The sequence below is a fragment of the Pongo abelii genome, chromosome 1, assembly GCF_028885655.2.
Source record: "Pongo abelii isolate AG06213 chromosome 1, NHGRI_mPonAbe1-v2.0_pri, whole genome shotgun sequence".
Classification (NCBI taxonomy): Eukaryota; Metazoa; Chordata; class Mammalia; order Primates; family Hominidae; genus Pongo; species Pongo abelii.
The window spans coordinates 89,814,131-89,829,149 of record NC_071985.2 but is presented as its reverse complement, the minus strand read 5'-3'; the positions used below and the strand labels follow the sequence as shown (position 1 = coordinate 89,829,149).

The following is a 15,019-nucleotide window of genomic DNA, read 5'->3' as shown; positions in this document are numbered from 1 at the left end:
ACTTCCCTGACATGTTATTTCCTGGTTGAAACCTCTGGACTCTTGGCCATGGCTGCTTTCTAGACAACAATAAGCAGAAGGCAATGGCTGCCCATGACTCCCTGTCATGGAGATGGTGGCACAGGGGTGTCCATGAATTGCATCAGCTCACCTTGGACTGCAGGATTTCATCATAGATCCTGGACTCTGCTGGCTGGGTGTTCCTTGAAGCCGTGATATATGTGTATATGGTTTTCTTTGAGGCAGCATCTGTCTCACAAATAAATATAGACCCACAGTCTGTGAAAGGTGGTTTTTTTAGAGATGATCTATTCCAATGTTCTCTTTTTAAGATGAAGAAAGGAAGCCGCCAGGGGTTAAATGGCTGCAATCCTTTGAAATGGATGCTTGGATCCTCAGAATGTCTCAGGAGTCACTTGGCTGAGGCCTCACCCACAGGTCAGCGGGAATTCTCTTCTACTCTAGAGTCCAGATTAGGCCAAAGACAATTTCCCCAACCCCTCCCTGTGTGGCCAGTCAAATGTAGCTCTCCAGTCAAATGTAGCTCTTCTACCCAGGATCTCCCTTCGTGTCTCTGACACTTAACACTGACTGTCTTGCATGGTTAGTTGACTTTCCACGTCACGGTCTTAGTTTTTTAACTTGATTGATTATTTCTAGTTATACACTGTTTTACATTCTTTTGGTGCAGACCTTGCTGTAACCATCTCAATGTTAAGCACATAGTAGATGCTTCACTAACATTTATTGCTTGTTTGATTGATTCACAGTCTGTTTTTGTTTGTTTTTGAGACAAGTTCTCACTCTGTCACCCATGTTGGAGTGCAGTGGTGCACCACCTCATGGCTCACTGCAACCTCTATCTTCCGGACTCAAGTGATCCTCCCACCTCAGCCTTCTGAGTAGCTGGGACCACAGGTATGTGCCACCACACCAAGCAAATTTTTTGTATTTTTGGTAGAGACAGGGTTTTACCATGTTGCCCAGGCTGGTCTCAAACTCCTGAGCTCAGCCGATCCACATGCCTTGATCTCCCAAAGTGCTGGGATTACAGGCATGAGCCACAGCACCCTGCCAGTTCACACAGTTAATAAACATTTATTAAGCTCCTTCTATGTGCCAGGTTCTGTGTGAGGCCCCAGAGAAGAAAAGACAGTAGATAAGTCTTTCCTTTTAAGAATGTATAGGCTAGAAGAGACATTCACGTCAGTGTACTCCTTTGATTGGTACTAACACAGAACATTTTAGGGTCAAGGTGAAAAAAGAAGGCCAGAATTTTGGGCCTTCATAATCCATGGCACCAACATACCTGCAAATAACAGGTCTGAGCTGAGCAGTATTACAGGGCTCCAACATTCAGAGTTTAGTCCTATCACTTATTTGGTGAGTATGAGACAAACTGAGTGCTCTCTCTTGTCTCATTTATAGATACAAAGAATAGCCCTTTTCTCTTCCCAAGAGTCAGTCAGGGATTGAAGACTATATCTCTTTGAGGGACCTTGCAGATCACCTGTGGTTCAAGCAGGCTGTGACTTCTCCCCATTGTGAGGCCATTTGAGTATGGCACATGTCACAAATCCCCTTCCCCCAGAATGCCTCCTCCGTACCATGCCCCAGGCCCATCAGTTATCAGTATACTAGCTAACATTTATCAAGTACTTACTATGTACTGGGAATTGGGCCAAGTATTTTGTATTTCTAATTCCATTTAATCTACTTAATAAGTATATGCAGCACACCTTATTACTGTGAATATTTTACAACTGAGAAAATGGAAGCTTACAATGATAAAATAACTGGTAGCTGATAAATGGTCAAGCTGGGACTTTCACCCCCAGACTGACTGCAAATCACGTGCTTAGTCTTAACCACTCTATTGGGAACTCCCCATCCCTCCCAATTATTATTCAAGGAACTTTGTGGCTGAGAACTTACGAGTGTTCTTAGTGAAGGTGTTCAAGCAGGAACCTGAGGAATTAGACCCAAAGGAGAGTCAGGAACATGGAAGAAGAAGTTCCATGTTTTTTATTGTGATTGGTGGGAAAAGGAAGTTCTTGGGCGGACATGGGATGTGGGTGAATAGGAGGGTATAATGACTCCTTGAGGGTCTAAGATCAGGTTTTTTGAATTGAGAATGGCGCAACTACAGAATGATCCAGAGGGATTCAGAGGGACCTAGTGACAACCATGGAGTACAGGATTAGTATATGTTTCTCAATGACTCTCCAATAGTCATTATCAAAATACAATGAAATTGGAAGTGACCCTGGAGATCCTCTAGTCCAAACATTTCACATGTGAGGGCCCTGAGCTGGAAAGGTGAACACACTCGTACAGTGAAGCACAGCTTGTTCATGTACGTACTAAGCTCAAACCCATGTTCTGGGCCCACCAGATGCTGGTGATCTCAGGAATGGATTCTGAAGACCATTCAGGGTAATGTCATACCATCCTCAGAGCCATCATTCTGGGAGGTGGTGGGGTGGAGATTGGAAGAAGGCAGATCCCCTGGAACAATGGACCTTTCAGCTAAACCTTGGATAAATGGCGTCATTCCCAGGAGGAGAGAAGGTGAGTTTCCACATTTTACCTTCTGGGAAAATCCTACCTTGTCTTCTCTTGAACAAACGGAACAAAAACACTGAAGACAGAATAAGAACAAGCAGAAAGAACATAGCCAGCACGCTCAGCAACCCGGTGTGGTGAGTACGGAAGCCCATTGCGATGTCTGAAAATAGAAGATGCAGTGAGTCTGGATTCTTAGGAAATAGGCCCAAGAGGCTGGGCAGGTTTGCCCACAGTCAAGGGCATTATGAAAATTGGGTGCCCTCCAAAGGAGTGCCAAAGCTCCTAGGGAAACTAAACTTTCTGCTATTAAAAGCCAGGATGAGAAATTGAATCAAAGAGTTGATCAGGGGCTGCCACAGAACACCCAGAAATGTCTAGCATCTCTCAGAAGGCTTTGGCCTCTTTCCCAGTAGGCTTCCTGGGAGGTGATGCCCTCAGTGACCAGGCCAAAGATAAAGGAAGCACATCTCCCTAGAGAATGTAGCCCACATTCAGACCTTGCAGCTCCTCAGAGTGATCTCCGAGACTCAGCAGGAGAGATGGGCAGAGTTGGTTACCTGCACAGAGCTGCCGGGCAGAAATGGAGTCAGAATTGTTGCTGACAGGGTTCTGGGCTGTACACGTGTAAGTCAGCTCTTGGTCCTCAGGAGTCTGGAAGATTTGAAGGACATTACCCTCTTCTCCCAGGGGACTCCAATTGTATGTCACATTCTTTTCTTCTTTCTCTACAGAGCATGTCAGTGTGACATTACAGGTGCTGTTCACAGATGCCATTAAACTCTGTGTAATTTTTGGTTTCCCAAGCCGACCTATGAGGGGCAAACACATGAGCCAATGGTGAGCTGGAGCTGGCTTGTACTAGTTTGCGGGAGCCAATTGTTAAATTCTCAGAAATTTGCAAGCCATCATTAAAAATTAAATTATAAAAACTTATAGCTAAATAAATTATGTTAAAAATAAAGGTAATAAATACTCAAAACTCATCATTTTCTAATCTTTTTTTTTGACATTTTCCTACTGTCTATGCTCTTGAGGTTATCTACATCTATTGTATCTGTCCTTTGTTAACAGAGTATCTGTCTTTCCAACTCTTCATGTCTTAAAATCAGCCATGGTAGGAGTATTTACCCCACAGAAATTTGCAATTGCTATAAGCTAGGGCTTGATTTACTGTTTTGATGATTGTTTCCCTAGACTTAAGATAGCAATGGAGGAATGCAGATTAAACTTAAAAGTGTATAATATCTGTAGCCATTTCATTGTGAATAGCACAAAAAATAGGAAGTATTCTTTTGGTATTTGGAAACCATTATCCAATTCAGCAAAGGAGTTGATAAACAAATGTCATTGATAAACAAATGAAGCTCCAATATATATGTCTTTGTTGAATCACTTTTTTCTAATTATTTAACTGAAATGAAAATATCAACAAATGTTCATGTTGGAACTATACTCATACATCAATTACAACTACAAGCTGATCAGGGTTATAAATGCTTAGCAAAAATCAATGAAAGCATTCTGTGAGAATAATTGGAATTTATCCTCTAGTGCCCTCTCAGCAAAATAAATTATATGTAGAATTTACAATAAAGACATATATTTTATTATCATTAATGAAACTGTGTGCTACACATCCTTCAAGTAAATAAAATTTGTACTAAACATAAATTATATATATATATACGAATACACACACCCAATTAAGAGCTAAATGAACATTTATCAGCACACAACTACATGAAATAATCTTTTTTTTTTTTTTTTTTTTTTTTTTTTGAGACGGAGTCTTGCTCTGTCACCCAGACTGGAGTGCAGTGGCATGATCTCGGCTCACTGCAAGCTCCACCTCCTGGGTTCACGCTATTCTCCTGCCTCAGCCTCCCAAGGAGTAGCTGGGACTACAGGTGCCCGCCACCACGCCTGGCTAATTTTGTTTTTGTATTTTTAGTAGAGATGGGGTTTCACTGTGTTAGCCAGGATGGTCTCGATCTCCTGACCTCGTGATCCACCCGCCTTGGCCTCCCAAAGTGCTGGGATGACAGGTGTCAGCCACTGCGCCCGGCCGAAATAATCTTTAAAATTTTTTTTCATTCTGTTTTCTGGTGTATGTATATTTTCTTTATTTTTTCCAAAACTATCCATGGTGGAAAGCTATAATTTCTTTAAAAGTTCATTAAAAATGTTTTTACTTAAGCAATCAAAAAGTAAACTATAAAAGTTGAAGGCTAGTAAAGGGTTACTAAAGAACAATAATATTTCAATTCAAGTGATAGCTAGGACTGCAGCTGGCATGGAGAAGCATTAAGGTCTTTTAAATGACCACATTTGGAGTTAATAAGTTCAGCGCCCTCTCAGCAAAGTTGCTGTGGGTGGTGGGGTTTGTTTCTTCCACTGTAGCTATGTGAGGAAGGGAACAGAGGAGTCAGAAAGAACTGGTGCACAACTTTCTAATTAATGTGGAGTCTAGAAAGGCAATAAGTTCAGAAGTGTAGACACAAGATATAAGAACCATTATCTTGTGTTTGTGAAGGAACACAACATGACAGTAAGAAGCTGTAAAAATGTTTGATTCCAAGCTAGCCAGAAATTCTGGTCCTAACAATCTTTTAGAGGGATCTATTCCATATTAGAATTAGTGATGACTTGGAATAAACCCAAAACAAGTTTGGGGTAAAGACCTGGATTAACTATAATAGTGATTGATACGATATCATTTAGTAGAAAGTGAACCAAATTTTGTGTGTGTGTATGTGTGTTTCTTTAGAAATTTGATTTACAAAAATGCCTAGGGAGTGCTTGGTGTTTACCAATTTTTAGAAAGATTTTTTTTGGGGTAGGTGTTGAGGTAGGGGACAGTGGTGAAGAAGAGGATCCCATCTCACTTTTCTCAGCAGGAACAGAGGTGTTACCTGCACAAAGATGCTGGGAAGAGAAAGTCAGAGTCATGGCTGACAGACCTTCATCCTCCCAAGCCAAGAGTGTGGAAGCCACTGGAGACCTGGTTCAGAATCCAGGCTCTACTGCTCTCTAGCTATGGAATAATGGAGAAGGTATACAGATTCATGGAGCTTCAGCTCCCTTATTTATAACATGAGGATAAAAATTTTTCCTTAAATACGATTGTTGTGAGGATTAAATGAGATTTTTAAGATAAAGATTATTCTAATTACCTATTTACTTATCTATCATCTGTCTGTCTATGCTGTTATGCACATTAATTATCTATGGAAGACACAGAATAAGCTGGCTGCAGCCACTGCCTCTGAGAAGAGAGGGTTACGTCTCATTGTATTATCTTTTGTTCTTTTTGTGCATACATTGCTTAAATATGTATAATCTATATATTTTTAAAATAGATAGTAGAATGCCAAACACATAAATGGTGTTCAATAAATGTTAGTTTCCTTCTCTTTATTTTCCCAGCTAACTACCTATAAGGTACACATTTTATTGTATATACAGTACAGTTTTCTCTAAGATATTACTGTACTGTGTCCTAATTGCAGGTGGTAGAAGACTTTCTGAAGATTGGGTAGGCAAAATTAAACATATAAAGGGATAAAATAAATATCTTAAAATTGAATACCATCTTTATTTTCTCAGCTAAAGTTCTTGAATGAGTTAAATATTTTCTAAAGGGTTGACATTTGGGTATGGCTCTTTGACTACATTATTCAAGCCTAGTTCAGAGCCTTCTTCATCTAGGAAGTCCTTCATAATGAGATTTTTTTTTAAGGGATAAGGATTAAAAAATTAATGATTACTAGTTATTGAGCATTTACTTTAAGGCAGGCAGTATACTAGGAGCTCAACTACCATTATCTCATTTAATACCATTGATTACAATCTACATTCTATAAGTGAGGAAACTTTGGGCCAGAAAGGTTAAACAACTTGCCCAAGATCACACAGCTGGCAAAGTATGCCTAATTCTAATGCCTAATGCCTAATGCCTAAAGTATGCCTCATGCCTAATGTTAGAACACTAACAACATTAGTGTTCTTTCTGCTATGCTGTCCATCTGTATAGAATCTGATTCAATCATCTTATATTAATCGAACATTCACAATTGCTAAGCACTATAAAACCGGGGAATAATACTATTCATTCATTCTTTTTCAACAAATACTTCTGGAGCATCCACTGTGTACCTGATGATGTTGGTGCTGGGAATGCAGTGATAAACAATATACAAATTCCCTGCCTTTATGGAACTTGCATTTTAGTGGGTGACCTATATACCTGAATTGCATCTGTCACAACATGGATTACCCATATTTCTGTGTTTTTCTGCAATGAGGCAGATGAACAGTGAAATCTTTGAGAAATGGCCAAGGTGTTCTCTATGCTAGAAGCTAGTGTTGCCCAAAAGAAATGTAATGTGAGTCACTTATGTAATTTTACATTTTCTAATAATCACATTTCAAAAGTGAAAACAAGCACGTAATATTAATTTAAATTATGCATTATATTTAACCCAATATGACAAAAATTTCATTTCCCTAATATGAAAATTACTGGGGAGGGGGCGTCTGCCATCTCTGTGGTTCAGTAGCTTCAGCCATTCCAGCTGACCAGCTTTGGAGAGTTCATATGATCTGGAGGAGGAAGGGTCCCCTACAACACAGTACAGCTACTTTGCCAGATCAGACTGCTGCTTTACTCTCACTGGATGGGACCTCCCTGCAGGGGCTTCAGCCACTCTAGCCAGGGTTATACAGACAGAGTTTTGAATTCTCCCTGGGACAGAGCTCCTGTGGGGAGGGGCGGCCACCATCTCTGCCATTCAGTCAACTCAGTTGTTCCAGCCTGCTGGCTTTGGAGAGTCCAGAGAGTCTGGACAAGGAAGGGGCCCTCCAATGCAGCACACCTGCTCTACCAAAAAGCAGCCAGACTGATTCTTTACATGGGTCCCTGATCCTGTTCCTCCTGACTGATTGAGACCTCCAAACAGAGGTCCCTAGCCACCTCCTACAGGTGTATGCAGGCTGACAACAGGTCAGTACACCCCTGGGATGGAGCTTCCAGAAAAAGGAGCAGGCTGCCATCTTTGCTGTTTTGCAGACTTCACTGGTGATACCTCCAGGTATAGGAAAAACTGAGGCGATTAGGGTCTGGAGTGGACCCTCAGCAAACTGCAACAGCCCCACAGAATAGACTGTTGAAAGAAAAACCAACAAACAGAAAACAACAGCATCAACAAAAAAGACCTCAGAAAAATCCCATTCGAAGGTCAGTGACCTCAAAGATAAAAAGTAGATAAGCTCACAAAGATAATAAAGAATTAATGCAAAAATGCTGAAAACTCAAAAAGCCAGGATGCCTCTTCTTCTCCAAATGACCACAATACCTCTCCAGCAAAAGCACAGAACTGGGCTGAGACCGAGATGGCTGAATTAACAGAAGTAGGCTTCAGAAGGTGGGTAATAACAAACTTTGCTGAGCTAAAGGAGCATGTTCTAACTCAATGCAAAGAAGCTAAGAATTATGATAAGACAATACAGGAGCTGATAGCCAGAATAGTCAGTTTAGAGAGGAACATAACCAACCTGATGGAGCTGAAAACCACAACACGAGATATTGATCACAAGTATCAACAGCAGACTAGGCCAACCAAGTGGAGGAAAGAATCATAGAACTTGAAGACTATCTTTCTGAAATAAGACAGGTAGACAAGAAAAAAAGAAAAAAGAATGAAAAGGAATGAACAAAACCTCCAAGACATATGGAGTTACGTAAAGAGACCAAACCTATGACCAATTGGGGTACCTGAAAGAGATGGGGAGAATGGAACTAAGTTGGGAAATATACTTCAAGATATCATCCAGGAGAACTTCCCCAGCCTAGCAAGACAGGCCAACCTTCAGATTCAGGAAATGCAGAGAACACAAGTGAGATACTCCATGAGAAAATCAACCCCAGGACACATCAGATTCTCCAAGGTTGAAATGAAAGAAAAAATGTTAAGAGCAATCAGAAAGAAAGGCCAGGTCACCTACAAAGGGAAGCACATCAGACTAAAAGTGGACCTCTCAGTAGAAACTCTACAAGCCAGAAGAGATTGGGGGCCAATAGTCAACATTATTGAAGAAAACCATTTTCAACCAGAATTTCATATCTGGCCAAACTAAGCTTCATAAGTGAAGAAGAAATAAAATCCTTTCCAGACAAGCAAATGCTGAAGGAATTTGCTACCACCAGGCCTGCCTTGCAAGAGCTCCTGAAGGAAGAACTAAATAAGGAAAGGGAAAATAGGTACCAGCCACTACAAAAACACACTGAAGTATGCAGACCAGTGACACTAGGAAGCAACTACATAAACAAGTCTGCAAAATAACCAGCTAGCATCATGATGACACAATCAAATTCATATATAACAATACTAACCTTAAGTGTAAATGGGCCAAATGCCCCCAATTTAAAAAATCACAGAATGGCAAACTGGTATGCTGAGACCCATCTGTATGCTGTCTTCAAGAGACCCATCTCACATGCAAAGACACACGTAGGCTCAAAATAAAGGGATAGGGAAAAATTTACCAAGCAAATGGAAAAAAGCAGGGGTTACAATCCTAGTTTCTAACAAAATAGACTTTAAAGCAACAAAGATAATAAAGACAAAGAAGGACGTTACATGATGGTAAAGGGTTCAATTAAACAAGAAGAGCTAACTATCCTAAATATATATGCACACAATACAGGAGCACTCAAATCCATAAAGCAAGTTCTTAGAGATCTACAAAAAGACTTAGACTCTCACACAATAATAGTGGGAGAGTTAAACACCCTACTGACCATATTAGACAGACCATTGAGACAGAAAATTTACAAAGATATTCAGAACCTAAACTCAGCTCTGGATCAAGTGGACCTGTAGACCGCTACAGAACTCTCCACCCAAATTCCACAGAATATATATTCTTCTCAACACCGTATTCACTTACTTTAAAATTGATCACATAATAGGAAGTAAAACACTCCTCAGCAAATGCGAAAGACCTGAAATCATTCAGGGAAACAGTCTCTCAGATCATAGCACAATCAAATTAGAGCTCAAAATTAAGAAATTCACTCATAACCACACAACTACATGGAAATTGAACAATCTGTTCCTGAATGACTCTTGGGTAAACAATGAAATTAAGGCAGAAATCAAGTTCTTTGAAACTAATGAGAACAAAGAGACAATGTGCCAGAATCTCTGCAAGGCAGGCTAAAGGAGTGTTAAGAGGGAAACTTACAGCACTAAATGCCCACATCAAAAAGCTAGAAAGATCTCAAGTTAACAACCTAACATCACAACTAAAAGAACTATAGAACCAAAAGCAAACAAACCTCAAAGCTAGCAGAAGATGAGAAATAACAAAGATCAGGGCTGAACTGAAGGAGACAGAGACACAAAAAACCCTTCAAAAAATCAACAAATCCAGAAGTTAGCTTTTTGAAAAAATAAAAAAAAAAATAGATAGACTGCTAGCTAGACTAATAAAGAAGAAAAGAGAGAAGAATCAAATAAACACAATAAAAAATGATAAAGGGGATATTACCACTGACCCCAAAGCAATAGAAACAACCATCAGAGAATACTATAAATATCTCTATGCACATAAACTAGAAAATATGGAAGAAATGGATAAATTCCTGGACACATACACACTCCCAAGACTGAGCCAGGAAGAAGTTGAATTTTTTAACAGACCAATAACAGGTTCTGAAATTGAGGCAGTAATAAATAGCCTACCAACCAAAAACAAAACAAAACCCAGGACCAAACAGATTCACAGCTGAGTTCTACCAGAGGTACAAAGAAGAGCTGGCATCATTTCTACTAAAAGTATTCCAAAAAATTGAAAAGGAGGGACTCCTCTTTAACTCATTCTGAGGCCATCATCATCCTGATACCAAAACCTGGTAGAGATAAAACCAAAAAAGGAAACTTCAGGCCAATATCCTTAATGAACATTGATGCAAAAATCCTCAGTAAAATGCTGGCAAACCAAAACCAGCAGCATATCATAAAGCTTATCCACAACGATCAAGCTGGCTTCATCCCCAGGATGCAAGGTTGGCTCAACATATCCAAATCAGTAAGTGTGATTCAACACATAAATGGTACTGAAGACAAAACCCACAGATTATCTCAACCAAGGCAGAAAGGGCCTTTGATAAAATTCAACATCCCTTCATGTTAAACACTCTCCATAACTTAGGTATTGAAGGAACATACCTCAAAATAATAAGAGCCACATATGACAAACTCACGTCAATATCATACTGAATGGGCAAAAGCAGGAAGCATTCCCTGTGAAAACCTGCACAAGACAAGAATTCCCTCTTTCATCACTCCTATTCAACATAGTATTGGAAGTTCTGGCAAGAGCAATCAGGCAAGATAAAGAAATAAATGGTATTTGAATAGGGAGAGAGGAAGTCAAACTGTCTCTGTTTGCAGATGACGTGATCCTATATCTAGAAAACCCCATCATCTCAGGCCAATAGCTTCTTAAGCTGATAAACAACTTCAGCAATCCTCAAGGATACAAAATCAATGGGCAAAAATCACTAACGTTCCCATACACCAACAACAGGCAGGCAGAGAGCCAAATCATGAATGAACTCCTATTCACAATTGCTACAAAAAGATTAATATGCCTAGGAATACAGCTAACAAGGAAAGAGTATGACCTCTTCAAGGGGAACTACAAACCACTGCTCAAAGAAATCAGAGAGGACACAAATAAGTGGAAAAACATTCCATGCTCATGGATAGGAAGAATCAATATCATGAAAATGGCCATACTGTCCAAAGTAATTTATAGATTCAATGCTGTTCCTATTAGACTACTATTGACATTCTTCATGAAACTAGAAAAAACTACTTTAAAATTCATATGGAATGAAAAAAGAGCCTGAATAGCCAAGACAGTCCTAAACAAAAAGAACAAAACTGGAGGCATCACACTACCCAACTTCAAACTATACTACAAGGCCAAGGTAACCAAAACAGCATGGTACTGGTACAAAAACAGACACATAGACCAATGGAACAGAATAAAGAACTCAAAAATAAGACCACACACCTGCAATTATCATCAGATTTTCGACAAACCTGACAAAAACAATGGGAAAAGGATTCCCTATTTAAAAATGCTGCAGGGAGAACTGGCTAGCCACATGCAGAAAATTGAAACTGGATCACTTCCTTATAACTTAAACAAAAATTAATTCGAGGTGAATTAAAGACTTAAATGTAAAGCCCCAAAGTATAAAAACCCTATAAGAAAATCTGGGCAATACCGTTCAGGACATAGACATGGGCAAAGATTTCATGATGAAAATGTCAAAAGCAATTGCAACAAAAGCAAAAATTGACAAATGGGATCCGATTAAACTAAAGAGCTTCTGCACAGCAAAAGAAACTATCATCAGAGTGAACAAACAACCTACAGAATGGGAGAAAATTTTTCCAATCTATCCATCTGACAAAGGTCTAATATCCAGAGTCCACAAGGAACTTAAACAAATGTTTAAGGAAAAAACAAACAGGAAAAAAAAAACACACAACCCCATTAAAAGTGGGCAAAAACCATGAACAGACACTTCTCAAAAAAAGACATTCATGCAGCCAACAAACATGTGAAAAAAGCTCAATGTCACTGATCATTAGAAAAATGCAAATCAAAACCACAATGAGATACCATCTCCTGCCCGTCAGGGTAGCAATTATTAATAAGTCAAGAAACAACAGATGCTGGCAAGATTGCAGAGAAAAAGAACTGCTTTTACAGTGTTGGTGGGAGTGTAAATTAGTTCAACCATTGTGGAAGACAGTGTGGCCATTCCTCAGAAACCTAGAGGCAGAAATACCATTTGTTCCAGCAAACGCATTATTGGGTATATACCCCAAAGAATATAAATCATTCTATTATAAAGATACTTGCACATATATGTTCACTGCAGCACTATTCACAATAGGTAAGACATGGAATCAACCCAAATGCCCATCAATGATACATTGGATAAAGAAAATGTGGTACATATACACCATGGAATACTATGCAGCCACAAAAAGGAACAAGATCATGTCCTTTTCGGGGACATGGATGGAGTTGGAAGCCACAACCCTCAGCAAACTAATGCAGGAACAGAAAACCAAACACCACATGTTCTCACTTATAAGTGAGAGAAGAATGATGAGAACACATGGACACATGGAGGGGAACAACATACAGTGGGGCCTGTTGGAGAGGGGTTGGGGGAGAGAGAGGATCAGGAAGGTTAGCTAATGGATGTTGGCCTTAATACATAGATGATGGGATGGCCTGTGCAGCAAACCACCATGGCACACATTTACCTATGTAACAAACTTTGATATCCTGCGCATGTACCCCTGAACTTAAAATAAAAATTGAAGAACAAAAAGAAAATTATTGAGATATTTTATATATTTTTTTGGTGCTAATATTTCAAGATCTGGTATGAACTTTACACTTACAGCACATCTCAATTTGGACTCACCACATTTCAGATGCTCAAGAGCTGTATGTGTCTAGAGGCTACCATACTGAACAGGGCAGCACTAGGTCTGTGCTTTCTCAAACTTTGGCACAGATGGGAATAATCCAGAGATAACATTAAACACAAATTCCTGGACTTCATTCATTCACAAAGGTCAGGGGCAGGACCTGAACATTCGCATTTCCAAAAAGCTCCCAGTTGATGCTGATACTGCCAGTCTACAGACCACACTTGGGGTAGCTTGCAAAACAAAGCACGCACATCTCCCAGTGAATTGTGGCAATTATAATGATGATAACAAATAGTTATAATATTTTACCTTTCAAAAGCACTTTGCATTAACTACTAGAAATTCAAATTAAAACTAAATTGAGTTATCACTGCACACCCATCAGAATGGCCAAAATGAAAAATAATAACACCAAATGCTAGTGAGGATGTAGAGAAACTGGATCACTCATACATTCCTGGTGAGAATGGAAAGTCGAAAATAGTTTGTCAGTTTCTTTTAAAGCTGTAAATGGACTTATCATAAAATTACATTCTTGAGCATTTATTCCAGAGGAATAAAAACTTATTTTATGCAGAAACGTGTACAAATCTATTCACAGCAGCTTTATTTGTGATAACCCCAAACTGGAAAGGACTAAAATGTTCCTCAAGAGGTGAATGGTTAAACAACCTAGTGCATCCATACCATGGAATACTATCTAGCAATAAAAAGGTATAAACTATTAGTACACACAAGAGTTTGGATGAATCTCAGTGACATTACACTAAGTGAAAAATACCCAACCTTAAAAGGATACATCCTTCATGATTCCATCTACATAATGTGTGAAATGACATAGTTGTAGATATGAACAAACTAGTTGTTTTTCAGGGACTGGGTAAGGGAAAGATGGAGATGTGGCTATAAAGGGAGAGTATGAGGGAATCTTGTGACAGTTAATCTTGATTATGGTAGTGGTTACACAAAACTACCCATGTGATTAAATTGTACAGAGCTACACACATACTCACACATAAATGAATGTATGCATATGTGATAAAACCTAAATAAGCTCTACAGATTGTGCTAATGTCAATTTCCTGTTTTTGATATTGTGCTATAGTTATGCAAGGTGTTAACATAGGGTGAAGTGTACACAGAACCTCCCTGTATATTTATTTGTACCTTCTTTGCATCTATCATGATCTCAAAATAAAAAGTTTTTTTTAAAGCACTTTGCATACACTATCTCATTTGATCCTCATGATAACCCTGGAAGTGAGTAGTATGATCATTGACATTACATAAAAAAGAAAACCAAGGCCCAGCGGACCAACTACTGATGGAAGATTACATAGCCAAAAACTGGCAAAGTCAGGACTGAAATAAGAGTACATCCTCTTATAAGTATTGATGTATTAATATATAAGTATTTATAGATATAAAAAGATTTAGGGGACCCAATTATCAGAAATGTAGATGTGTTTCAGATAGCAAATTTGCAAAGTAAAAATAAAACACAAGCCCTCCGGCTTCCCATGACTTACGATAGACTTGCAGGTTGTAGCGCTTAGTGGTGGTGTAGGGATCAGCCTGTGTATTTATGTCTGCTTTGTAGTCTCCTGCATCTTCCATCCTCAGATCGCTAATGACCAGATTGTAGTTCAGACCTAAGGCATGTATCCGTTCATAATAATTTCTGTGGGTCACAGTAACTATGGGTGCTGTTTCTGAGTCTCCCGGTGTTACATAAGCAACGGATGTTTTAGAAGTCCAAGCAATGATTTTAACTTGCCGTGGTTCTTGGATATTTACAGGGAAAGTGACTGACTCTCCCAGAATCCCATTCACTGTGAAGATTTCTGAGTCTTTTCCAGCTGCTTCCGGCCCTGAGAACATAAAAAGAAAACTGTAGCCATCTGACTGTTGCAGCTTTT

General features: G+C 39.3%; 1 protein-coding gene across 1 annotated transcript in view; it reads right to left on the bottom strand.

The window, feature by feature from the left end:
• The window catches only part of CD84 (CD84 molecule), a 38,428-nt gene that overhangs the window by 9,714 nt on the left and 13,695 nt on the right, over window positions 1–15,019 (bottom strand). The window contains exons 2-5 of the mRNA XM_003775517.3: window positions 14,630–14,971; window positions 3,126–3,377; window positions 2,609–2,728; window positions 152–249 (exon numbers count right to left, since the gene is read on the bottom strand). Coding sequence (XP_003775565.1) covers window positions 152–249; window positions 2,609–2,728; window positions 3,126–3,377; window positions 14,630–14,971 — 812 coding nt within the window. The remainder of the gene's footprint in view (window positions 1–151; window positions 250–2,608; window positions 2,729–3,125; window positions 3,378–14,629; window positions 14,972–15,019) is intronic.